Raw genomic sequence first — 26,960 nt, forward strand, 5'->3', positions numbered from 1 at the left:
GTCACTATATATTATTTTGAATTTTTAGATTATTATATAAATGGAGTTATATAATGCATATTTTTTTTCACCTTTTTTCCCACTCAGTTTAATGCTTTTGAGATTCATTCATGTTGTTGCAGGTAATAAATAGTTCCTTCCTTTTGATTTCTGAGTAGTATTCCATTGTATTGATATACCACAATTTGTTTATCTGTTCATGTGTTGCCAGGCTTTTCTTTGCTTCCAGATTTTGACTATTACACATGAAACGTCTATGAACATGTGTAAGTCTTTGTGTGAACATGTGTCTTTGTTTTTCTTGGGAAAATATCTGGGAATGGGTGGCTACGTTATATGGTCAAATGTATGTTATGTTTAAATTCTTTTTTTTTTTTTTTTTTTTTTTTTTGAGAAGGAGTCTCGCTCTGTCACCCAGGCTGGAGTGCAGTGGAGCAATCTCAGCTCACTGCCTCCACCTCCCATGTTCAAGTGATTCTCCTGCCTCAGCCTCCGGAGTAGCTGGGATTACAGGCATGTGTCACCATGCCCAGCTAACTTTTATATTTTTTAGTAGAGAAAGGGTTTCACCATGCTGGCCAGGCTGGTCTCGACCTCTGATCTTAGTTGATCTACTCGCCTTGGCCTCCCAAAGTGCTGGGATTACAGGCATGAGCCACCACACCCGGCCTAAATTCTTGGGAAACTGCCAAATAGTGTTCAAAAGTTTTATCATTTTACATTTTCACCAGGAGTGTATGAGGGCTCCAGATGCTTTGCTTCCTTGACTTTGATATGTTCAGTTTTTAAAAATTTTATCGATAGCAAAGACATGGAATCAGCCTAAATGTCCATCAGTGGTACACTAGATAAAATGTGGCACACATGCACCCTGGAATACTATGCAGCCATAAAAAAGAATGAGATCATGTCCTTTGCTGGGACATGGATGGAGCTGGAGGCCATTGTCCTTAGCAAACTAACACAGGAGCAGAAAATCAAATACCACATGTTCTCACTTATAAGTGGGAGCTAAATGATGAGAACACGTGGACATCTAGAGGGGAAAAACACACACTGGGACCTTTGGGAAGGTGGAGGGTGGGAGGAGGGAGAGGATCAGGAAAAATAACTAATGGGTACTAGGCTTCATATCTGGGTGATAAAATAATCTGTACAAAAAAACCCCATGATACAAGTTTACCTATGTAACAAACCTGCACACATCCCCCTGAACTTAAAAGTTAAAAAAAGAAAAGATTTTTTAAAATTGCCCTCAATTCATCGATATCTCATGTGGTTTTACTGTGTCTTACCCTGATGATCACTGATGTGGAGCATCTTTCATTTGTTTATAGGCCATTTGTACACATTAATTTATGAAGTGTCTAGATTTTTAAATTTTGTTAGTTGTGTTATTTATGAGTTGTAAAGGGTCTTTATAAATTCTAGATAGAAGCCCTTTATTTTCCCTCAGTCTGTGGTTTGCCTTTTTGTAAATGACGTTGTTCAAAGAACAGAAGTTTTTAATTTTGATGGAGTCCAACTTAGGACTTTTATTCTGGTCTGGTTCATGCTTTTGTATATCCTGAGGTCACAAAAGATTGCTCTGAAGTTTTTCCCTGGGTGTTCTATAGTTTAAAGTTTTACAGTTAGATTATATATATGTAGATCTACATATATACAAATTATCAAAATCGTATATATGTGTATATGTATAACACACACACACACACACACACACACACACACACACACTCCATGTGAGATAGAAGGGTTGATGTTTCTTTTCCCAAATAGATACCCATATGCTCAAGCATCAGTTTTCGAAAATACTTTAATATTGAATTACATTGGCACTGTTGCGAAAAAATAATAGAACATACATGTGTGGTGCTATTTCTGGACTCTCTATTCTGCTTCATTGATTTATTGATCTATCCTTATAGCAAGTTGTCTTGATTTAGTGTGCTATGTAATAAGTCTTGAAATCAGATAGGTTGGTCCCCCTACTTTGTTCTTCTTAAAAATTATTTTAACTATTCTAGGTCCTTTATGTTTTCTTAAACACTTCAGAGTCTACTTATCAAATTTGACAAAAATGTCTGTTTGGATTGCATTAAATCATTATACTGATTGAGAGAAATTAGCATGTTAACAATATTGAGTCTTCCATTTTCTCTCAGTAATATTTTATTGCTTTTAGTGTGAGAGTTTTGAATGCCTTTTGTTAAATTTATTTCTAAGTATTAGTGCAGTTTGATGCTCTTTCTAAATGGAATTTAAAAAAATTTCATATGTAATTTGTTACTAGAATATAAAAACAGAATCGATTTTTATATAATGACCTTGCCAAATTCACTAAGTAGTTCTCGTAGTTGATTTTAGCTATAGGGTTTCAGTAGATTCCCTACACTCCTTTTCTTTCAAGATTGAGAAATATCCATAGGATGGTGAATTTTTTTTTTTAATCAGAAATTGACAATAAATTCTGTCAGCATTGTTTTCTGTATGAGTTGAGATGATTATTTGGTTTTTCTTTTTTATTGTGTTAATTTGGTGAATTGTGTCAACTTTAGTATCTTAAACCAACCTTGCATTTCTAGGGTAAACCTTATGTGGTCATAATATATATTCCTTTAAATACGTTATTGGATTTCTTTTTTTAATATATTGCTGAGGATTTTTTATGACTATAATCATAAGAGATATTGGTATATGATTTTCTATACTGTGATGTCTTGTTAAAAGGTGTTTAGGATTATGCTGACCTCTTAAAATGAGTTCAGAAGTGCTCTTTCTTTCTCTTCTTTCTGTAAGAGCTGTGTAGAGATTGGTATTATTTGATATTTATTGAACTCTGTATCCAAAAACTGAAGAACACTCTTTTCAATTGCACATCATTATGATCAACTGTATGTCAAGGTACGGAGATAATAAAAGTATAATATTGCATTGTGGGGTTGATAAAGTGTGAGGTTAAATATGAGATAACAATAACACAAAGGAGAGGGGAGGTAAATTATTTATACTGTTGCAAAGTACAAATCATTGTGCCATGGTATAATATTGTATAATGCAACGTATAAATTTTGTAAATTGATATAACACTGTCTTAAAATAGACTGTGATTCACATAGGACACAATCTCTAGAACAACTGTTGACAAAAGAAAATGCAAATAGGTATAGCCAAAGAACTTAATAGACAAATTAAAATGGAATTTTAAGCGAACAGGTTATTAACACATATATAAAGTAGTAAGAGCAACTGAAGATGAAAAAACAGATGCAACAAATAGAAAACAAACAGCAAAATGACATACCTAAACCCAACAATGCTCATACATTAAATGCAAATTAAATAAATTCTCACTTGAAAGTACAGATTGTCAAACTGAAGAAAAAAGCAAGACCCAACTGTATTATAGCTATAAGAAGCATACATTAAATATAAACACAGACGGGTTGAAAATGAAAGAATTAAAAATATGAGTTATGCAAACTGAGAGCATAAGGAAGCTAGTGCAGTTACATTAATATCAGACAAAGTAGACTTGAAGACAAGGAGTATTAGGAAAAAGAAAAAAGTATGTTTTATAGTGGTAAAGTGGTCAATTCAAGAAGACACAAAATTGTAAGTGTGTGTGCACCTATTAAGGGCTTCAAAATACATGAAGGAAGAAGTAACAAACTAAAAGAAGAAATAAAATTTCAAAATAAAAGTTAGAGATTTTAACACCTCTTTCTCAGTAGCTGCTAGAGCAATGAAAAAAAAAAAAAAAACCCAGCAAGTATATATATAATCTGTGTTCCTTTCTTTCAGAAATTGGATCTCCTCCAATTTCTGCCTGCTCTTGCTCACCATGCCTTTAAATAGTTGACTTAAAAAATGTTGTTGTGAATTTATAATTTTTACTTGTAAAGGGGTTAGTTTGAATCACTCTGCCATTGTCAGAACTGGAATTTTCAATATTGTAATTTGTTTCCTAGTATAGTGCTTTGTAGGTTACTAATTGTAATGGAAGATTTTCTGTTTGACTCACTCATATTTAAATATTACAAGTGCCATCGCTTTGATCATATGTGAAATGGAGTTGTCAAAACATCTCATACAAGGTTTGGGTGACAAAACAGATGTTTGCAGGGGGACCAGATGTTGATCTTTTTTCTGCCACTTACTAGCTATTTGATTGTAAAGTAGCCTCAGCCTTAGTTTCTCTATTTGAGGTGGGGATGAGGGAGAATGAAGGAGTTGGTTTACATCAACGTTTTTAAAACTTAATGTGTCAGAGTCTTCCTTCTTCCCCCAGCGTAATCTTATAAAAATATAAAGCATATTGAAACAAAATAGCCCTGATCGAAGAGAGTACAGAGCCCAACCTGTGTATTGCATCCCTTATACACCTCCGTGTCTACACTGGCATTGAAGCTCCTTTGGGGAACCTTAGACTTCCTCAGGGAATAGTCTCAAAAAAAAAATCAAGACTGGGTAATTTATAAAACTATTTTCCTAACCTGTTTGAGTCCAGGAATGGCCAGATTGTGCTTTTAGAAATGTGGCCGTTTTTCCTAGGGACTAATGTGGGCAGTTGTCATCTTGGACCTCCCTTCTGCTTTTTCTTATCCTTATTTCTATCCTTATCCAACCAACATGGGCAGCCATTTGCTATGGATATTGGAGAAATCTCATATCTAAGGGATTTCCTGAAATTGTAGTTGAAAGTAGCACTCAGGTACCGCACCACTGAGCACAACCCACCCCTACCTGTCTCTACTTCCCGTCTATTCAGTGTGAGCAGTACTTGCCTCCACCACATTGCTCCTATGTGGGAGGAATTAATAAGCTTGGCGCTGCTCTGATCATTTATAATTTTTTTTCTCCATGTCTAAAGTAGCAGCAGACAGGCTCAAGAAATCCTCTCTTTGCATTGCCAGTTGGTAATTTTGCTTCCTTAAAAGAAGCAACAAAATGAGCAGGTGTTGGGCACTTCCCACTTCCAGGCAGTGTTGTTAGCTCCTACAGAGCACTCCACCTCCAGGCTTGGGAAAAAGCATTGTAAGGCAAGGTGGGAAGTACAACCCACGCTATCAGCTTTATCTCCTCCTGCCCCAGCCCTTGTTTTTTCCACCCTTCCACTACAACAACCCTAATGGTAAGTTCTCAAAGTCAGACCCTGGGAGAGGGCACATGCTTACCTTTGCATATAAATGCCAAGCTGGAGAAAAGGATTTCCACAAAGGGCAATGACATGGTGAGGGATGCTGATGAAGATGATGAAAATAACAGTAGCAGTTAAACATTTAAAAAGTGTATCATATGCCAGACATATGCTAAGTGCCTTTACGTGATTTATCTCATTTGGTCTTCTCAACAATTTTAAGAGGTAAGGGATATAGAAATGAGGACGCTGAAGTTTAGAGAGATTAAAGGAACTTGCTTAGGTCCCAGACTTGCAAATGTAATATCCCAGTTTTAAACTCTGTCAGCGTGGCTTCACATTCTGCGCTCTTAGCCACTCTAACAGTGGCTGATACTACTCCCAACAGACAGTTTCTGTCATACTAAGACCCCACCATCCTGTCTGTTTGGAAGATAGAGATGGAATTTCCTCTGCTCCTCCTTAAACTAGAAGAAAATGATTAAAAATTAGAGAGGAACACTCTGGCTTCCTTGCAATAGGAACTTGATACTGATGGGTCATTTTTGGATGCCTCTTTGACTGTGAAAGTCATGAACTGCCTGCCAGCCCAAGAAGCCCACAGTAGCACCTTGATTGTGTGTTCATAAAGGGATGAAACTGCTGGAGTACATGTATCAGAAAGATTGCAGGAGAGTCAGTCTTCTCTTTGGTGGCAGATGTTTAGATGATATCTGAGATATGTCTGAATTCTGTGATTGAGTGAAATGAACAGTCTTTCAGCTTCAAGGTGTATCCACATTTATGAAAATTGTGTAACTTTTTTTCTGTCACATTAGCAAGTGAATTGGATGAAGGTAAATTAGATAAAAAGATAAAATAAAAATTTCTATTGTCTTATTTCCTTGGTACTTAATTAGAAAGGGATTTCAACTTGGTATGTATATGATGCTTCAGAAGATGCTAACTTGTTGTTGAAATAAGTGTCACAACTTAGAGGAGACCTTGTGACTTTCAAAGATTAAGTTAAATGAAACCCACATCAGCTATTTAGTTGATAGCATAGATACATTGAAAGGCAAGTAGCTGGGATCTTGCAAATAGACAAGAGCCAAATTTTAAATTTGAAAACAAACAAACCAACGAACAAACATTGGGGAGAGATTGGAAAATGCTATGGAAAAACCATTGACTTGGAACATGGTAGACTTTAGATTGGTCCTGGTTTGGTGTGATGGTGGGCAAATCACTTCAGCTTTTTGGCTTTGGTTTTTCTACGTGAAGTAGAGGGAATAGCTGCTCATGAAAATCTTTTCCAGCCCAATGTATGTAATTTTATTTTCCTGGTGATAAAACACAGTTGCATCCATTTTGTCCAGAATTTAAGAAGTTTTTTCCATGGGGAAACAGATGGTAGAGGGAGCATAGTGGACTATTAATAACATGGACTTCGGAGCAAGACAGCTTGGGTTTGAATCTTGGCCCACTGCTTTTAAACTGTTATGACTGTGGCAAGTTATTAACCTCATTGTGCCTTAGTTTCTTCATTCATAGCCTGGGGATAATAATAGTACCTACTTCCTTAGGTTATTGTGAGGGGTAAATAAGTTAATGTATGTCGAGTAGTAGAACAATGCCTGGCATGTGATAAATGCTGCATAAAGGATTGCTTTTATTACTGTAACAGTGCCACTATTGACTTCTATTGCTGCTCAGTGGCCTTTGCAAGATCTCTGCAAGAGATCGCAGGTTTCATCTTTAGACTGAGAATTCCCTGAGGTCCTTGGGGAGTGAGGCTTAGAATAGCACGTGCAGATGTATTTATAATCCCACAAGGAGCAATAAGCCTGTATGCACTCACATCTACACTACTACTGCCCTTTTCACTGCTCTGCTCTTCCTTTATCCATCACAAAGAAAGCACTCTTGACAGGTGTCAGGGTGGAAGCAGGAGAGCTCCCTGAACCTTGCTATGAGGAGTAAGCTAGATAGGGCTCTAGCTTCCTAATGCAATGAAATCTGATGATATGCACAGTGGTTAGGGACATAGATGCTACACCTAAGTCCCAACTTTGGTAATTTCTTAAATTTGTTGCCTTATGACAAGTTACTTAACTTTTCTCTGCCTTTCGTTTCTATCTATATAATCATAATATAATTCCTACTTCATGGAATGGGTAGATGCAAATTCCCAAGAAGGTAGCTGGTTTATATGTTTAGTATATGGGAAATGTTATAAGTACTGTATGATTGTATATCAGGCAAGGAGAATTTTTGCTCTGTGGATGATCAATGCCTCACTAAAAAACAATCAAGAACCAAATGCTAATAAATTAGTTGCAATTATTTTATAGATGGAAAGATATCCATGCATTGACTAACTCATTTGAAATGGATGACTTATGACTACTTAAATTTTAAAAATTGGCCTAAAAATATAAATTAGAATGGAATCTCAGAGTTGGAAAACACTCCAATTGTTGTCTAATCCAGACACCCCTCACATGCATGTATCTCCCCAGGTGCTTAGCTGGTCCTGTACTCTAAAGGTGGAAGTAGTTTGATTTTGTTCCTGTTGTCCCTGGATCTCACCTATTTGCAACGGTCCATCCCATCCTAGAGTGCTATGCCCAGCACATGGAGGCATGAAGAGACTGGTCATTATGGTGGTTTTCTGATGGGATGGTATTTGCATAGCTTATTGGAGTAATGCTGGGAAATCTAGTCTCTTCTGACACTTAGGTTTTCAGGTCCTGCTGTGGTGTTAGATGCAGCCAGTAGAATAAGTGAGATGACAAAGATGTACTCTTACGTTCCTGGAGAAGCTGCTCCATGAAAGAGAAGATCAGTAAAAAACAAATCAAATGTTGATGCGTGTTGGGGAAGTTTGGAGCTGGAGAATTTTAGAGCTAGAAAAGACCTGGGAGATGATCCAGACCTTTAACATGATCCAAAAACAAGGCATAAGAGAGGTTAAGAGACTTGGCCACAGGAGCTCCACTAGTTAACGTGAGTACACAGAGTGAGAGTTCTTTCCACCGCCTCTCTCTGATTCTCCAGCACTCTGATTAGAAATGTGGGTGCTAGAGACTGGCTGCTTTAAATCAGATCTTGGTTCTGCTCTTAATTGGCAATGTGATCTTCTGCCAGCTGTGTACTTCTCTCTGCCTCAATTTTCTTACTTGGAAAAATGGAAATAATCATAAAGGTTTTATGTGTAAGGCACTTATGACAGTGCCTGACGCATAATGAGCACTCAGTAAGTGTGTTATTATTGCTAGTCTTCCAGAGAACCCCAGGAATGTCAGCTCTCAGACAAGCCAGAGAATACATGTTTTGACCAGGCTGGTGTTTAAAAGTATTTTCTCTCACTTGAAATATGGCTTTTTATTCCTTCCTGGCTTCTGATTCAGAAGTGATCTTCAGGACCCATCTGTGAATGAACAACCATATTCTTCTCTGGAATCACTATGTGACTTTGGGATATAAAATGATTAAAAATTATTCCCCATTATTTGTGGTTTCCAATTCACATTCAGCAAATATTTACAGAGTCGTCTGCTGTGTGCCTGGCTTGGAGATAGGGCCTGGATGCAAAGGTGGGCAGTCTGATGTGCTCCTCACCCTCATGGTATATATGCAGATTAGGTGGGGCAATTTGCAGTTAGATAGGTAATGCTGCCATGGCATGGGAGGGAGCACTGACAAGAGAGAACAGAAAATTGTTTTACAGCACATGCAGGGAGCTCTTAACCTGATGTAAGAGGTCAGGGAAGGACTTTCTGGAAGAAGTGATGTCTAAGCTGAGACCTCAGTGATGAGTTAGATTCCTGACTAGTGTATATAGGGGCTGGAGAAGAGTATTCTAAGCACGGGGAACCGTGTGTGTGTGTGTATGTGTGAGTGCATGGATATACACTCAGGCTTAGGAGAACTCTGGGTATTCACCAAGTCATTCAATATTTAACAAGTGTTTATGAACTACTTACTATGCAGCAGGCATTGTTTTACATATTGAGAGACATCAGTTAACAAAATAGGAAATATTCTTATTTTCATGGAAGTTATAGGGGAGAACAGAGAACTAAAGCTTAGTGCTATGAAGACAACTACTTAAGGGAGGATGTTCAGGGAGGACTGTAGGATGAAGTGCCAGTCAAGCTGAGACCTGCGATGTGAAGGAGCCAGACATGTAAACACCTGGGGGAGGCAGAAGGAACAACAAAGTCAAAGAGCTCAACAGCAAGAACAATCCCGGCCTGTTGGAGAAACTGAAAGAAGGCCCGTGTGCTGGTATATCAAGGTGTGGGAAAACTGTATGAATAATTCAAAGGGTATTTCATTAGAAGGGCTGTTATCAAAAAGATAAAAGACAACGTGTGTTGGTGAGGGTATGGAGAAAAGGGAACTCTAGCACACTGTTGATAGGAATGTACATGGTTGCAGTTGTTATGGAAAACACTATAGAGGCTCCTAAATAAATTAACAATAGGCTGGGCATGGTGGCTCACGCCTGTCATCCCAACACTTTGGGAGGCCCTGGCCAACATGGTGAAACCCTGTCTCTACTTAAACAAACAAACAAACAAACAAACAAACAAACAAAAAAACCTGAGTATGGTGGTGCATGCCTGTAATCTCAGCTACTGTGGTGGCTGAGGCACGAGAATTGCTTGAACCTAGGAGGCAGAGGTTGCAGTGAGCTGAGATCGCGCCACTGCACTCCATCCTGGGTGACAGAGTGGGACTCTGTCTCAAAGAGAAGAAAAAAGAAAAAAAATTAACAACATACTGCTATATGATCAAGAAGTCCGTCTTCTGGGTATATACCTCAGGAGCTGAAATCACTACCTCGTAAAGATATCTGCAGTCCCATGCTCACTGCAGTATTATTCACAGTAGCGAAGATAAGGAAACAACCTGAGTGTCCGTCAATGGGCGAATGGATGAAGAAATTGTGGTACATAAATATGCCTTAGAAAGGAAGGAGATTTTTATATTGACAATGAAAAGAAAATTTAAAAAACGAGATCTGTCGTTTGCCCTAACATGGATGGAACTGGAGGACATTCTGCTAAATGAAGTAAACCAGACACAGAAAGAGATATAGTGCATCATTTCACTTATATGTGGAATCTAACAAAAAAAGTTCAAATATACAGAAACAGAATAAAACAGTTACCAAGGGGCAGGGGGCAGGAATAGGGATGCATGTCAAAGTATACAAAATGGATATGCAGGATGAACAAGTCTACAGATCTAACCTACAAGATGTGGATTATAGTGAATGAAACTGTATGTCATTAGGGACTTTTGTTGAATAAGTAGATTTCAGCTGCTCTTGTTACACAAAAAAGTAACTATGCGAGGTGATAGATATGTTAATTTGTTTCACTATAGGAACCATTTTACTATCTGTATGTATCCCATACCATCATGTTGTAAACCTCAAATATATACAACTTATTTTTAAAAATCAATAATTCTAAGGTTGGATTGTTGATGCTGAGAAAGATTGAGAAAATTTCTCAATGGGTTAAAACACACACAATGAGTCTTTTTTCTTTTCTTTTCTTTTTTTTTTTTTTTTTTTTTTTTTGAGACGGAGTCTCACTCTGTCACCGAGACTGGAGTTCAGTGGCGCAATCTCAGCTCACTGCAACCTCTGCTTCCTGGGTTGAAGTGATTCTCCTGCTTCAGCCTCCCGAGTAGCCAGGATTATAGGCGCCTGACACCAAACTTGGCTAATTTTTGTATTTTTTTGTAGAGACAGGGTTTCACCATGTTGGCCAGGCTGGTCTCGAACCCCTGACCTCAAGTGATCTGCCCACTTTGGCCTCCCAACGTGCTGGGATTACAGGCATGAGCCACTGCACCGGGTGGACTCTCTTCAAAACTGGAAAGCTTTTGGAAAATCGTGTTGTAGATACTCCTTCTCTGAAGTAGGGATTGGCTATGTGTGTTTTAATAAATGTGATGAGATGAAGAGCATACATCCCATGGTCGTTGACTAGAACTGCATATAAGGCAAATGTGCTGATACACATTCTGTTTCCAGTTATGAACACATTTAAGCAACATAACAAATTAGCAGGGCTGCCTGGCTCAACATGAGAGTTCATTATGCTGACTATGGGTGTCCCAATGATTTCCGTTGGGTTCTAGCTTTATACCGTATTTCTGATTGCCTTCAGGAGCATTCTTTTCTTTGGATTCAAATTTGTGTTGCAGAAGTGTTTTACATTTTTTTCTATCCAGTTTGAGCGTGCCTTTGTTCAAGCTTATTGTCCATGCTCTTCTCTTCTGTTTTCCCGGAGAGTCTATCTCTGTATTCGAGCACATAGGCCACACAGGAGACTCATGGCTCTTGTTTACTCCCAGTCAACAGCTTTGGGGATGACGAAGAGCTGTCCACATCTTCCGACAGTGACGAGGAGGTGATCAAACAATTTGAGATTTCCGTGTCCCGGTCCCAGAGTTTCCGTTCAGTGACATCTGAGAAAGGAAAGCAGACAGGATTGGAGCAGAAACCAAAATTCAGCCGTTTGTTGTTGACACACGGAGAAGATGGCACAGAAGTATCTGCCTGCGAAGGTATTCTTTGCCTGACACCCTTTCTTTAGACCAGGGATGGCCAATGGTAAGAGCACATCCGAGTTATTCAGCCTCCGCACTCTGCATCTGAGAGTCTGGAAAGGAAAAGAAAATGAGACAGGATGCAGCACATGGAGCAAAGGGGCTGCTTTAAACCTCCCAAGGGGACTGCCATGCAGGAGGGTTGAGAGAAGGAATGGATCAGAACTGGGTGGGTCTCAATACTGGGTTGTGGGACCCCTTTCTTTCTTATCGGCCACTTCTTCCTAAATTTAGAATAGTATTTATTGAGCTTAGCAAATCTTGTTCCCTTTTGATAAACACAAAAATTTCATGTACCTGTCCACTGACGTTGAGAGTCTGTGCCATTTCTCCCATTAGAATCATAAAATAAGTTTTCCATATATCTATATAACTCCAGAAGATATTTTGAAGCCTTTCTTCTAATTAGTTTGCATTATGAAAGCAATGGGTATTTTTATCTTTCAAATAAAAAAAAGTAGTGTAATAATATTAAATAACCTTTTTCAAACAGCACATGCCCCTGTATCCTTACCCTCAGTCCCTGTAGTTTCTTACACACCCCACCTGCATGAAAATTACTGGGTAAGCACAAAGTCTTATGTCATTCTCCAGCATTATCTTCCTAAATTTACATTTCACAAAGGGGAGGGGATACTCAAAGGTAGGGTGGCCAGCTTGGGATGGTGGGCAGACCTTGTTACAGGTCCTCCTCCCCTCTCTAACATAGACCCAAAGTAACCTGGAGAGAGGATGCAAACAGAACAGTACACTAGTTCTTTGTGGTTTCCCAAGCAAAGGTCAAAGTATCTGTCTGACTCCTTTATGCCCAGAGCCCTGAATAGACACAGCCATTGTAACAGGGAAGGGTCTGTGACGTGTATTTGGTAAAAAAGCAAGAGAAAATGCTCTGCCATCCACCTTCATGACCTGATCTCAGTTACCTGAGCTCTCTAACCTTTCCTTCTTTCCTTTTGGGAAGGTGGTCAGTCAAATGAGGGCATAGCTGTAGATGTTCCATGTTTTCAAACCCAGACAGACAAAAAGGAGGGTGCAGAAATTGAGAGAAGATAAAAGAGGAGACATTTTGATTTGAGGATGAGCACAGGACATGCAGACAGAATAAAGAATTAAAGAGATGGAATGAACAAAAAGACCCCTAATTTTCAGCAGGAATAACTTGTTATCTGTCATGTGGTCTGACTTATTGGCATAAACCAACATAATGTATTTTATTGCCATTCTTTTTAGCTCAAGGTAAATTAATAAATAAAGGCCTTATATAACCGAACCACAACATCAGTGGCCGCAGACACTGTCGTTTCCCCACCCCCTCTCTTGACTTTTCTCTTTCTCTGATGTTACATCACAGCATTCCTTTCTCTCCATTGAGAGGGCAAATGTTAGCTAATGAAAGTTAATAGCAGTTGATTCCCTGAGAACAGCTTGTTTAATCCTAAAGCTAATGGCCCCATTTCCCCAAAGCCCAAGTGTCTGGCTTCTGATTTACACAAATGGCTGATATTCTGAGAGTTCTGACAACCATTCTAACCCTTATCCTTCCTGGAATGAGCAACAAATTATCTCTTGTCCTAACTGGTAATTCTGAATTTTAGACAGATGGTGATAGAAAAGGTTAAAGAGGAAAAAAAATCTACTACATTGAATGAAGTACCTGTAGATTTTGAAGAAAATCAGCAGGATTTTCATAGAAATAGCCACATGCCAAATTTTAGGTTACCAGATGCCATGGAAATGTTAACATATTTTTTATTGCTTGATTTTTTTTTGTTCGTCTTTATATCAGTGGATGTTTTTCAGTGGTAAAGAATCATGAAAAGATTAAGCATGCAGCCCAGAGAGGAATTTTTTGGTATGCCTGTTCTCTATTTAGCTGTTTTATTCCACTGTAAACCTTGTTTTGTAAGACCAAATGTAGTTGTAGAAACAGTTCTTCCACTTTAATAATGCATTCAAAAGTGTTGGACAGTGAAATTAAAGGGCCAAATCCAAGTAAAATCTGAAACATGAATGAGCTATTGGTAGGTTGTCTCATATTTCATCTTAAGTGAAATCCTTCATTCTAGATTCTGTGGTGAGGCTATTTGGAACCATATTCCAGGCAAGTTCTCTTTTGTCCTGTGTATCTGATTTAATGTTATTGCACTCTGTCACTGGATTCCTGATAATGTTAAAGAGGGTTTTTGGTCTAAGTGGTCTGGATTGGAGGCCTGTATGCAAGGTCTTTAGGCATGAAAGGTTAGTTGCAGAATATTAGTCCATTTCCTGGGGCTTTTTTTTTTTCTTTTTCTAGCAGTAACCTTATTTTTGCTTATGGAATAGTTATTCTGAGGATGTTTCCTACAAGCTAGATATTATTACCCTGGTGTCCTCAAAACCAGATCAATTGTCTCCAGAATGTGTACTTAGTTTTGTTTGAGATGGTATATCCGTCATGGTTCAATTGGAGAACTAGAACCAGCAGGATTATATGCATACATATACGTACAGAATGTACATGTACATACAAACACATGCACATGCAGGGGTGTGTGTGTGTGTGTGTGTGTGTGTGTGTGTGTGTGTGTACCCCAAGAGATTCATTGCAAAGAACTGGTTTATATGAAGGTGGTGGCTGGCTAGGTAACAGAAATACACAGCCCCCATATTTGCAGAACAGGTTGCAGAAAGGTAGGGGGAAACTCTAGGCATGAGCTGAAGCTGTAGTTCTTAGGTTAAACGTCTTCTCCAGGGGAACCTCAGTTCTCTTAAGGTCTTTCAGCTGACTGCTTATGTAGGATAATCTCCTTTGCTTAAAGTCAAGTGATTATAGGCTTTAATCACATCTATAAAATACCTTCACAGCAATACCTAGATTTAGTGTTTGATTGAATAATTGGCGCCTATAGACTAACCAAGTTGACACATAAAACTTGCCATCACAGATGGTAAGCAGAAGTCTTTGTATTTGGGTGGCGATCAGGGAAAGAGGTTTGGGAGTATGAAAAATGTATTTGAATAATGGGGTTTTATTCTATCAAAGTGGGGTATGGACTAAGCAAGTGGAAGAATTTCTCTGTTAAAATAAATTTGGTTGATGTGACATAGTTATGGCCTATAATTTCTAAGAAGCCAGGATACATTTCTCTGACAACAGGCAATTACTTTTGTGCGTGTGTTGAAGGTGACATGATCTTCTTTAATTTAAAGGCACGGGAAGACTGCTTTATGGAAAGGTGAATCACCTTTCCCTTTCCTCCTCCTCGCGACTTGACTTGTACCCCAGATTTGCTTCGCTAATTCATTCCTTGCTTGTCTGTCATGGAAAATGGTTTGTTACGTTAATATCATTCTTATGTTTTTCAGTTATGAATAGCTTTTCAAGGCTTAATGTAGCTTTTGAAAATTCTCTTATTACTGATCTTGGTATTATCACCGTAGGAGTTAAAGTCATGAGACAATTTTATGGGGGTAATTTCTTAGTAAAGTAAAATTTTGTGCTGAAATCCTGCTGGGTTCTACACATGTTGATGGATGACCCACTGTTTAATAGGACATTTTACTGTTCATATATGTGAGGAATGGGTGTGCTAATTAGAGACTTAGAAGACAATCCTGCTTTATGTTGTAGGTTTTTGCATGTGGATTTTTCCTTGTTCTGTCATTTTGTGTGGCCTGTTTTTAGTATGTTTGCCAAATAACCAAAAGTCTGGATGTAAAAATGTTGTGATGTCCTATAAAAGTGTGTCTAAGGGGTCTGAACTGAATAATTTAGGATAACAAAGAAGATAGGGAACTTTCTCAATGGCCTGCTGTGATTTTACAAAACCCCAAATCAGGAGTCTGAAGTTCTGCCCCGAGGATCTGCCTGAAGATGTTTTTATATGGTCTGGTTGATAACATGTTTTTGAAGTTTGAATGCTTACTATACATGGGTCATATACCCTGGTGAATCCCTGTCACCAACACTCATATTGCCGCATACCTGGCTGCTTTCAATGTTTATTACCTACCTAGACTTTTAAGTTCTCTGAAGGGTTAGTGATAACCCACTGGCAGATAAAGACTATGCAGTAGATGTATGTGGCTTAGTACCATCCAGGAGCTTACATTCTATTAATAGCTGAGGTATCAGGCTAACGAGGGAACACAATTGCTACCATACGATGTATATGTAAGAGCTTTATGACATAGACTTTGCCAACCCACTCCCTTGTCCTGTCTAAATCTCTAATTTTCTTTCATCCTGGGATGGGGTCTGCTGGAGGAGAAAAGAGGCCAAAGAGATAAGAGATCTTCAATTTCTCTTTGGACGTGGGAGGCAAATAGTGGGGGCAGCTATTTCTTAAGAAGATCCTGCCAGCTTTTCCTGACCATCTGAGGACCACCTTGACATGTAGGAAGACGAAACGGGATGAATTGGGGTGAGGAGTGCTGAGAGAGAAAAGTGTGGAGACTGAAGGAGGCAGGGAAGGCTCAGGAGTTGTTGGCGCTTTGTATGGGGAGGGAGGACAGACACAGGGAGGGTTTGAGGGGCACTGTGAGCAGAAATACACAGCTAGCATTTTCACAAACGGGTGAGACCAGAGGAATGAGGCATGGTCGCTTGGGAAGCAGTGGAAAATGGGGTTGGATGGGCTGGATGAGGCCAGTTCGGGCCAGGCAGGTAAGCAAGGCTAGTATTTATGGAAGGCCTGCTGGCTGCCAGGTGAATATTATTTCATGTGTCCACAGTGATCCTCACAGTGATCTTTTGATAGCTTTTATCATTTTTTAGATAAAGAAGCAAAGATTCAGAGAATTTGAATATTGTCCAAATTCTTATGGCAGAGACAAGATTTAAACTCAGATCATATCAATCCAAGACCATGAATCAAGGAGAGAACTTTTTACTCGGCAGGGTCACCGAAGCTTTTTGAGCAGAGGGGAATATAGTAAACACTGCAGAGAAAAGGAAGCATGGTAAGGTTGGGAGACCATATGATCTTCATATTAGATGACTCTTTTTGCTTTCTAGATCCATTGCAGAAGTCTTGTGGTCATTAGCTCCAGCAAAATGCTGTGTCTATTTTATCCTTTTGACATAAATATACATTCTCTACACTCATATTTAAAAAGTATTAAACCTTCTGATACCCCTCATAATGAGATAATGTTCTTTTTCATTTTATGGATCAAGTTTCTTCACTGTATGGATAGAATTATGTTTCTGCAGGTATTATTGGTATGGGTTCTGTTTTCGCAATCTTGATTGTTGTGACTGCAATTACTCAATTTCTCTAGGTAAAAAGGTATTAAAAATAATGCATTTGAAACAGTTTTCTTATTGCAAATTTAGATTTGGATGGAGCCAGCCAACGGCGTTATTCTGAGAATCTCTCCTATGGTGAAGATGACCACATCCCTGCTCACTCACAGTCCCCATGTGAGAGGGGGGATGCCAAACACCATGGCACATCTCACCAAGAGTCCAGTGTGGTCCAAAGCCTCAGGCGCCAATCCACAGAGGGCAGCTTGGAGATGGAGACAGCTTTTAATAGCCGGGGATTTGAAGATTCCTATGCCACTGACAGCTCCTCCATGTGGAGTCCAGAGGCAAGTGATTTGTTTTTCATTCTTTCATTGGTTCCCTTTCCCCTTCCCCTCTTTCCACTATCCTTTCTCCTCATCTCACTAAAAAAAAAAAAAAAAAAAAAAAAAATTTCCAGAAAGGAAGCATTACCTTTATCTGCAATAAATTTTTGTTCAGATGACCAAAATCCCATGCATGTCAATAACAGAATCATAACTATCTCTCAAAATGGAAAAAAAAAGGAAGAATGGTTTAAAAAAAGGAAGAAAAAGAGGAATGGTGACAGAATGGATCCAGGAACAGCCAGGCTTTTCTTTTACATAAAGGCTTTTTACAGGCTTAATTTTAAATAATGGAATTTTCAGTTCTTTAGGGAGACTGGTTTATTTACTTCATGGTTTCAATTAAGTGGAGTCTATTTTTATTTAGCCCAAATCTCAAGTTTTGATTATTTGATATGAAAGTTATTTGAAAATGGAACTAAAATGATATGGCCTTCCAAGTGAAATTATACAAGATATGATGATGTGGCTGTTGCACTGTGAATATATTTGTTAGCTTTGAATTTAACTGAAGGCCTAGGAAACAGCATTAATCAGTAATGGCCCTCTGGCCATTGACACTGCTTTTCGTAGTAAATCTCTGATAAAAGATACTTCTTCCAAAGTTCTTTTTCAATTAAAGCTTAGTCCAGAATAAATGTAACAATCAATCCAGAGATATGGCTGGAGGTGATGATGGTAGTAGCTACAATTTATTGAGCAGTTAATATATGCCAGGCACTGTGATAAGGATTTTACCAAATTGTTTCCTTTTACTGGCCCTTACAGTTATTTTTCCATTAGATAGATCCCTCCTATCATGATTCTGTGACATTGGAAGGCATTAAGGAATGGCATTTAATACCTAATTTGAAATTAATTTTGATGAAATAAGTCATATACATATATAAACCTTTAATATAATTTGCAGGGATGAGGGAAGGAGGAGAGAGGTAAATGGATTTTATTAGCATCCATTTAAGAAAATAAACAGAATACATCTCTTGTTAGGACTTGGAGTGTCACACACACTAAATGCTCAAGGTAAAAAAAAAAAAAATCACAGAAAACCCTGTTTCCAAGCCTTACTGCTAACACATTGGTGCATGTAGGTAGTATCTAAGGGGGGGTATGCACACATATACGTGCCCCTGTGTAGGTGTTTCTGCTGAGGACCTAAATGGTAGCTCACATATGTGGTTTGTGGCTTGTTAAAAAGCAGCCCTTCATATAGAGACACCCAAAGCCATTAACTTTATAAATTTTGTTTAAAAAAAGAAAAAACTCTGCTTACCCGTTAGTTTACTACCAAGCCATATTAAATCCCACACACTAACATTTTAAAAATGCTTTGAATCTCTCACCCAAAAACAAAACCGACTAAACGATTTGCCTGCCTATTGATACTCTGTCTCCTTGGTGATTGTGCCATGAGGCTTGGAAGTGCCTTCTCCAGGTCACCTCCCATTTACCTGCCTGCTGGAGCTTTAATAGAAGACTCGGTATTGAGGGTACTAAATGTTCTCAGACTCCAAAAATACCCAGACATCTCTGTGCGCTCCATTCAACCTCCTATCTATTTTGAGAAAAAACTGTAATTTGGTGCTCCTACAGGAGAACTTCACATCCAACACGGAGGCAGTTCCCGTAACTGCCTGCTTTGCAGGCTTAGCTTGCCTTTTAAGAATTGATTTATTTGCCTCTTAGCTGTATTGAGAACTCTGTCGTCCCCTGTGTATCTGGCATCAGGAACATATTGTAGGCCTGTTTGCTTTAGGCCACACAGATGACATCAACACTATCTTACTAAAACAGAAAGGCTTTCAATTTGACAGAAAATCTTTAAACATACATGGGTTTTGACAATTTGACACAAGTATTCTCATCTTAAGGAAAAGCCCAGGATATTAGAGCTCAAGGAATCGTTTATTTTGTCTCAGAAGGAAACCGGTCGTGCAGTGTGACTACCTGTTAGGCTGATGGATTTTTGAGCTCCGCTTTTCTCTGCTGGCAAAGGCCGTTGGCTTTTGCCTGCGGACCCAGGGCTTGGCAGGAAAGACAATGGGAGTGTGGCTGGTGATTTTGAGCACACAGGGAGACAGGTGTCCCACTTTTCATCTCTGCTTTCCACTGATTAATTGGTTGGCCTTGAGAAGTTAATTAAAATCTGCCAAATGGGGATAAGAATGAAGAGATTTTTACCTTGCAGGAAGGTCAGATGGATTAGTGGTGTTAACAGTACCCACATGAGGAGCTCCTTCAGTTGCCTAGTGAGAGGTAAAGTGTATTGAAATAATTAATTGCTATGAAAATACCAACATTCACAAATCTTTTTCTCAAATCAACCCAGGGAGGGGCCACAAAGCCCAGTTTTTATGGGCCACAGCTTGAATTGGCCTATCCAAAGCCCAGCCATTGGCAGGATCTGTGCCTTATTCAGAGGCATTCTTAGGACAGTCAGGAGCTCTACTCAGGACTCTCCTAGAAACCTGCAGGGGAAGTGAGCATTTATCTGAAGAGATAGCCTGATACGTAAGTGGAGAGAGTTCCTCATTCACTAAAATATTTTTACCTTGGCATTGAAGTTGACAAAACTAAGAGCTATTAACTAACATTAAGAGCAGGGGCCTCAAAGGATGTAAAAACCACAGACAGTGTGATTCCAACCCCCACCTTCCGTCTTCTCCCCTCTTCATCTTGTGCTCTCTCTCTCTCTCGTGCATGCTTTCTCTCTCTCCCTCTCTCTCTCTCTCTATATATATATATATATGTGTGTGTGTGTGTGTGTGTGTGTGTGTGTGTGTGTGTGTGTGTAAATAAAAATTGTTATGCCTGAAGGTTTGGGGAAGAAGAAAGGAGACCATATGGTTCAAAATAAGGTTTGGGATTTTGGGATTTTGAGTATTGAATACAAGTTAAGGCAGGCCCGGGACTCAAACTGCCAGGGAATGAGTCCTGGATAATCTTGTCTGTGAATATGATCTGGGCTTGTGGGGAAAGAGCGTGTTATTTAGTCTTTCTAAGCTTTAGTTTCTTCCTTCATAAAATGAAGATATTAAAATACCTACCTCATTACATTGATGTAAATATTCAAAAAGATAATGTTTCTTAGTTGGGTTCCTCAAAAAAAACAGAGCCTAAGTAAAGGCTTTGTTCCCTACTTTGGGAGTGCAACCCCAGGGAACAAAAGTGCGAGACAAGGGAAGTAAGGCAGGGAAAAAGGGAGATCAAGTATGAGAATACACAGTTGAATTGGCCACCACGCAGTATGGCTAATTGCTTGATCTTGTGTGTCCACACTCCAAGAAGCTGTGTGAACTGATAGGACAACTGACTACGGAGCAAAAAGTAGACTTTACATATATTAGTATCAAGCAGGATTCTGCAGCTGTCTAAGCCTTGGTGGTCAACAGAAGGACCAATGATAAGAGATGAGAATTATATTGTGTGGGTAGAAGGTAAGACTTTATTGAATTGTTCCAGACTGAAACTACTTAGAGCCCAGATAGGCTGTGCCTTAGGGGAAGATGGAACATGAGGTAAGGCCAAGAAGATCTGAAGTGTTTAAGAGCCAGTTTTTGTAGCCTATAAAGGATTTGATATGGTATTTGGCATAAGAAACAGCATAGTAGATGTTAGCTATTATTACTTATGGTCAGAAATGCAATACAGAGATGAACAAGAGTAGGCTAAAATAGATGGGAGTTTTAGGAAGAGACAAGGGAGTTTGAGAGAAGATTCTGACTTGATTTTTCAGTTGGCCTAAATCCTTGGAGACTTGCTTCTAATATATATACACCAGTCAGTTGTATTCAAAAGTCTCTATAGCAACCACTTTTATCACTTGAAACTAAGTACCTCTGAATAGAAACACTCACGCATGATTGCATGCTCAGAGGAAAGGATATAAGAAGCTTCGCTTATTTTACAAGAAATCTAAATTTTCTTGTAGGCTAATTTGAATCTTAAAAGAAAAGGGTATTTATTAGATGTCTACTATCTGTCAAGTCCTCTACCTTTTACAACATCCCTACACAGAAGGCACCATCTTCATTTTACAGTTGAGGAAAATAGAACATGGAAAGGATTAAGTAACTTGCCCAGTGTCATATAGCTAGTAAATAGTAGGCCTGGGCTTCCTAGGGAAATATGAACCCAGAGAACCATGAACTTTCACTCAGACTATGTGGGAAAGTTTCACTGATGGATGCATATTTTGAGGCATTTTATTATAATTTGAAACGAGATCTTTAAATTAGCAAGGTCTGGTGTTCAATTGCATAAATAAGAACTGGTTTGCAATAAGAATCAGTTCAAAGTTGAGTTACAGGTAAGGATCATGCCTTCAGAGGAAAACAGAATTATTTTTGACATTATTTATAATTTGTTAGTGGGGTGGTTCATTATAATAAATGCAGTTCAGCTCAGTTTTCCCAGTAAGGTCATCAGATCTGAGTGGCTGCAAGTAAATTGCTGTCCAAGGGTGACATTCCATAAAGAGAGATGTGTGTTTGAGAATAGGTAGCACCAGTTCAGTGGTGGGAATAGATATTGATGCAGTCTGGCCTGAGCCAGGTATTTTCACATCAATGAAAACCTCACAACAACACACCAGCAAGCAGGCACATTAATGTGCGTTTTTAAGCTTGAATACAGAGAGGCTGGTCTATTTGGCCAGGGTAAAAAAGCTAGTCAGTGCTAGAGTTATGATTTCAATTTAGATATTCTGGCTCCAGGCTCAGTGTTGCTGTTTACTAAAGGGCTGTGGAGGTGTCCTCCTAAACCCTTGCTGCTCAAAGTGTGAGGTGAGGCTAGTAGCATCAACATCCCTTGCACACGTCCCAGAAATGGCAGAATCTCAAGCTCCACTCCAGACCTACTGAGTCAGAATCCTCAGATGATTTAGGTCTACATTAAAGTTTGAGAAGCTCAGCCCTAAACCTTTTCTCTCACGTAGATTGAAAATATACTGAAGCATCACCTTCCTGGGACTCCCATCAAAATTCTTGTCTGTGGAAAACTCTTGCCTGTGGAGAACAGGCTCAGGCTCAACCATCTGTATTTAGGGACACAAGGAAAAGTCTCCTATGGACAATTGCCTGTTGACTTAATTTTAGATTTAGCATCTCAGTTGGTTTCAATGATCCTGGGCAATTGTGCTTTTTGAGAGGCAGTGTATATGAAAACACTTTGCAAAATATAAAAGCTTTAGTTATCCATTCCAAAAACATTCACGAAGGCGCGCCATATGCTAGGCACTGTGCCGTCAAAGAATTCACAGTTTAATGCAGCGACAGACCAGTAAATAGACCTGTCTGATATAGAGGGAATACACTGGCAGTTAGAAAGCAGGGATTCTGAAGGAGCACAAAGGAGCACCAACTGGCCAAAATGTAATTGGGTCTCATCATTTCCGTTTCTAATTGTTTCCTCTGCCTGCAACAGGAACAGGACAGGACCAATTTGCAGGTGCCATCCGGAGTCTCAGAGCCCATCTCAAAGTGTGGTGACCTAGATGTCATCTTTGAATATAGAGCCTCCAGCCAGAAGCTCACAGTGACCATTGTGAGGGCACAGGGCCTCCCAGATAAGGACCGAAGTGGTGTCAACTCCTGGCAAGTTCATGTAGTGCTGCTGCCTGGTAAGAAACAGAGGGGCAGGACGAACATACAGAGAGGGCCCAACCCCGTCTTCAAGGAGAAGGTTACCTTCGCCAAGCTGGAGCCCAGAGACGTGGCTGCCTGTGCTGTCCGCTTCCGCCTGTACGCTGCCCGGAAGATGACCCGAGAGAGAATGATGGGAGAGAAACTATTCTATCTCAGCCACCTGCACCCAGAAGGGGAAATGAAAGTGACTCTGGTTCTGGAGCCAAGAAGTAATATAAGTGTGAGTATGTTCAATGGTGCTGCTAATGACGTGGTGTGTTCGAAGACCTGGGATTGTTAGCCCTTGATTTAATACATTCAGTCTGTGAATTCAAAGACTTGAATTTAATTTTCCATTTGGCTCTCCTCACCCTTGTAAGCCATGATTTGCACTTCATGGTACAATGGGTCTTTCATGCCTGTCTTCCTGATAACCTGATAACCCTGTCCATTTTAGGACAAGATAGTAGCAGTGTGGTAGAGGGCATGGAGAAAAACAGGGAAGGTGGCTTGGCCTTCTGGTTTGTGGATAACTGATCCTACTCCTCCTACCCCCAATCTGCATCATGATGAATCTCAGAGATGGGACTTTCTGGACAAGGTCCTTCACTGGTATGCTGGGGCAGACTGAGATAGCAGCCCAGAACTTCAGCTGCCTCCGAAACCTTTCATTTGTATTAGTACAGTCTTCCCTCATACCCCATTTCCCTGCTTGCCCCAGAGTTTCAAGGAAGGGTGTCATAATTTACATGTCTACAGGATGGGCAGCTCACTACTGCTGTGGGTTATATGTCATGTGGTATGCCCATCTCCTTTTACAAAACCATGTTAACAGATCAGGGAGCTCTCTAGGCTTTGGGGTCAATCAGTCATTCATTCAGAGATGTTTACTGTCAATTATGGTACAGGCAAAGTGGATGCAGGAAAGAACTAAGCAGGTGATGCCTCTGCACTTGGAGAGCTTGCAGTCTAGTGGTGGCCAAGTAGGCAAGGAGAGAGAGTGATAGGCTGCTCTTGTTTAGAGGATCAGAGAAAGTTTCTCTGAGGTGGTGATGAAACACCAGAACTCACAGCATCGAGAGAGAGAGGCTGGTGACGTGAGGAGGATGAGAGTTCCAGACAGAGAGAACAGCACAAGCAAGCAGTCAGGATGTGGGGTGGCCGGGGGAGGGAGGAAACTTGTCATATCTGAAGAAGAACAAAGGAGACAGAAAGGCTGGACTGTAGTGGTGGCAGGTTCATCTACTTAAATGTCCAATGATGTCTCAAAATTAACATCTTCAGGCTTGAAATCCTGATTTTTGCCTCCCTAAATCTATTCCACCTGCAGTCTTCCCCATGTTACTTAAAGGCAGTTTCATTCTTCCAATTGCTGGGTTCAAAAATCTCAGAAATCATCTGTGACTTTTCTGTTTTCCACCTGAAATCCTATGGGCTCTATCTTCAAGTACAACCAGAACCTGGCTCTCTGCTGGATTACTGAAATAGCTGCTCAGTGGTGGTCTTTCCACTTCTGCTTTTGCCTCTACAGACTCTTCTGGACGTGGGAGCCAGAATGAGCCTTTTAAAGTATAAGCCAGATGATGTCTCATCTCTGCTCAGATCTCCCTTTTTTCTTAATATCTGAGTAAAGCACATCTGAAGTGATGGAGAACAGAATGCACAGGAGATCAGGAGGGATCCTGCATGATAGAGCTGGGGAATGGGGATGATCACACCCATATTTCTGCTTGCTAGGCCCTATGCTGTGTGCTGGGGGCACAGAGTTGAATGGGGAAAATGAGCTAGTGTAAAAGAACTTTGCAGGTGAAAATCTTTCATTTTGTTGAGCATAGTTATGTGCCAGACATTAGGCTATGCACCAGGGACTGAGAGATTTATACGGATTCAGAATTTGATGGGAGAGGCAAGCAGTGAGTGACAGGTGCCACAGCGGGAAGCTTTTATAGAAGCACCGGAGTGGGAGTGAGTCTCACTGAAAAGTAAGCAAATATTTCATTGTTGAATTCTTATCTTCTAGACAGTAGGGTCTGTAAGGCATCTATCACAACCACCTAGCCCTACCGTTTACAAATTGTGTTCCACAAAGCCTCCGGGGCGGCGGGGCGGGGGGTGGCACTCTGCCGAGATGTCTGTGGTTTGGTAAACAGGATATTTTCCTGCAGATGGGCAGAATATTTGATTCCTTTTATTGGTTCTGATTATTGAGTTTCTGGTCAGGAGTTTGAAGAAACGATTTTAGACATTGAGAAGAAAGGGTTAAGCCAAATCGAATGCCCTTGTTTCTGGTGGAAGAGATGGAGTTTCAGGGGGACAGGATTGCCTGCCCTACAGGGCTGATTGCTACTCCCGTGCCTTGAGTGACAATCAGTGTCCTGCTCAGTTTTGCGCTCCTCCTCCTGATGTGCCCGTGCCTGGTGGGGAAGGGTAGGTGCTCAGGAGAAGCGTGCCCATGAATAAACATGACAGAAAGCGCAAGTTCTCCTGGGCTCACTTGGTGCCTGCCAGGTCGCTGAGACCCACAACCCATGTGTTGGCTTTTTTCTCAAACAGTTGTAAAAGTGCTCATTTGTAATGTAAGTTATTTCTTTAAAAAGCAAAATTTGGCACCTGGCATGTATTTAACAACCTTAAGCAGTACTAGGAGCCAAATGTTCTATGTGGGGGTAGATGTCCAGTGGTCGTTTCTTTTACAGTTAAGACACAACACCTCCTGTATTGCCATATTCATCAAGGAGCTGCAGAGAACAGAAACAAACCTCAGGCCTGGAGTGAAGGGGTTCCTTAGAAACATCCAAGCACAGATTACACAGGAGGGAATTTGAGTCTATATTGAATGTATTATTAACTCTCCTTGTATCTTAGAGGGTTTGATTTACACTAGTAATAACGTCTTTGTCCGTTTTGTCTTTAGAGAGGAAATATTGAATGGAGACAGCTCTTGAAGCAAACATGTCAGTTCCTAATGCAGGGATCTCATCCACGACTGTGCTCCCGGGGCCATTGTAATTCACACCGAGTGCGCCCTTAGTCATCTTTGGCAGTCATTGGGGATTGGGTCACAATTTCACCAAACATAATATCGGCTTTCTCTAAAAGAGAGTAGTGCAGCGTGGGCCAATGGATTCTTTGTTGTTCTTCCCCTCCAGAGTGGAGGGTCTCCGCTCAGCCCATCTGCGGTTTCTCACAGTGATAGTACTTCATCCACGCAGTCGCTGTCTCATGGAGGGGCGCCAGAGCTGTTGGTGGGGCTCTCGTACAATGCCACAACGGGGCGATTATCTGTGGAAATGATCAAAGGCAGCCATTTCCGAAACCTTGCTGTTAACCGAGCACCTGGTAAGTGTGAGTCTCTTCTCCCAGCTCTGGTTCTTCCAGAGACAAATGGAAAGACCTGTCTGCTTTCATCTTAGTTCTTAAATTTTTACCGTAAAAATGATCTTATTATGACTTAGGCAAGCTTTCACAAAGAGATACCTTTGTATTTTTAAATGGCTTTCTATTTAATTAGACTTCTTTGCTATCTAGATGTATCTGGACATGAAATAGACTGGCCTGTGTGTCTATATTGTTTAAAGGAAAAGAATGAACAGCATTTTCAGCAACATAATGTGTATGGGCAATTAAAATCTGCTAATATGTCTTAGACCCTCAACTTTAAAGAGAAAGAGCTCTGGCTTTGCAATAGGGCAGATCTGGGATTGAATTCTAGCTTTACCTACTACTTAACCACTAGCTTTGATCTGATCCTGTGCAATTTATCCCTTTTCAGAACACAGCTAACTCATCTGACAAAAAAAGATATTAATAGTACCTTCCTGATGGAGTTGTTTTGGAGTTTAAATGAAATGATTTATTTAAAGCATTTAGTACAGTGCCTACCACATAGTGAATGCACAAGAAATGTTAATGGTTATGGTGGTGACAGAGAAAGGAAGTACAGGAGGCAGATCTGCGGCAGTGCAGGA

General features: G+C 40.0%; 1 protein-coding gene across 4 annotated transcripts in view; it reads left to right on the forward strand.

Annotated features, from left to right (window-relative positions):
- Window positions 1-26,960, forward strand: part of SYT16 (synaptotagmin 16) — a 197,609-nt gene that overhangs the window by 143,186 nt on the left and 27,463 nt on the right. For 3 of the 4 annotated variants that reach the window (XM_077941105.1, XM_077941108.1, XM_077941106.1), the window contains 4 exons: window positions 11,501-11,713; window positions 17,073-17,329; window positions 22,793-23,233; window positions 26,142-26,331. In XM_077941105.1, coding sequence (XP_077797231.1) covers window positions 11,501-11,713; window positions 17,073-17,329; window positions 22,793-23,233; window positions 26,142-26,331 — 1,101 coding nt within the window. The remainder of the gene's footprint in view (window positions 1-11,500; window positions 11,714-17,072; window positions 17,330-22,792; window positions 23,234-26,141; window positions 26,332-26,960) is intronic. The other variant, XM_077941107.1, reaches the window with a different exon arrangement.

This window comes from Macaca mulatta, chromosome 7 (genome assembly GCF_049350105.2).
Source record: "Macaca mulatta isolate MMU2019108-1 chromosome 7, T2T-MMU8v2.0, whole genome shotgun sequence".
NCBI classification, from domain to species: domain Eukaryota; kingdom Metazoa; phylum Chordata; class Mammalia; order Primates; family Cercopithecidae; genus Macaca; species Macaca mulatta.